Source organism: Engystomops pustulosus, chromosome 11, assembly GCF_040894005.1.
Source record: "Engystomops pustulosus chromosome 11, aEngPut4.maternal, whole genome shotgun sequence".
Taxonomy (NCBI): Eukaryota; Metazoa; Chordata; class Amphibia; order Anura; family Leptodactylidae; genus Engystomops; species Engystomops pustulosus.
In genome coordinates, this window is record NC_092421.1 from 32,706,184 (window position 1) to 32,706,914 (window position 731).

General features: G+C 49.8%; 1 protein-coding gene across 1 annotated transcript in view; it reads left to right on the forward strand.

The window, feature by feature from the left end:
- The first annotated feature begins 218 nt into the window (after positions 1–218).
- FAM241B (family with sequence similarity 241 member B) overlaps positions 219–731 on the forward strand; it is a 9,566-nt gene continuing 9,053 nt past the window's right edge. Inside the window, exon 1 of the mRNA XM_072129947.1 lies at positions 219–366. Coding sequence (XP_071986048.1) covers positions 269–366 — 98 coding nt within the window. The 5' untranslated portion in view covers positions 219–268. The remainder of the gene's footprint in view (positions 367–731) is intronic.

The following is a 731-nucleotide window of genomic DNA, read 5'->3' on the forward strand; positions in this document are numbered from 1 at the left end:
CAGGTGACACAAGGCTGTAAATAAAACGTGTATTGCATTAGCCAAGACATACAGATACGCGCCCTAGTTATAGTGTGAATCAGGCAATAGCATAACAAATCTGAGCTTCAGGATGTATATAACATGTATATAAAATAATGCAGCCAATAACAAGGTGCACTACTGCACGGTGTGAACACCCCCTGATACACCGATACATAGTTATGTGATAGTCTATAGTCAGTGACATAGCGGGAGGCCCCGGCAGGGGGCAGCACTGAGCTCCGCCATGGAGGATGTAGATGGCGGTGCCCAGCACAGGCCCGGCCCTGCTTCCTGTCACCTCCGCTGGGAGAGCAGGAAGTGTCTGCGGGGGAGCACTGCCGGGTGAGTGGTACTAGCGCCTCGTCACTGCTCCTATATATACACAACATCTGTGCTGGATTACAACTCCCAACATGCACTGACAGCTGCACCCATGGGAGGTGTAGTCTCTCCATACACGAAGGGAGATGGAGGCAGTCAGACTTGTCAGGCTGTGTGTGTGCAGTATATAGCGCAGGGTGTATGTATGTGCAGTGTATAGCACGGGGTGTATGTATGTGCAGTGTATAGCACAGGGTGTATAGCACAGGGTGTATGTATGTGCAATGTATAGAACGGGGTGTATGTATGTGAAGTGTATAGCGCAGGGTGTATGTATGTATGTGCAGTGTATAGCACGGGGTGTATGTATGTGTGCAGTGTATAGC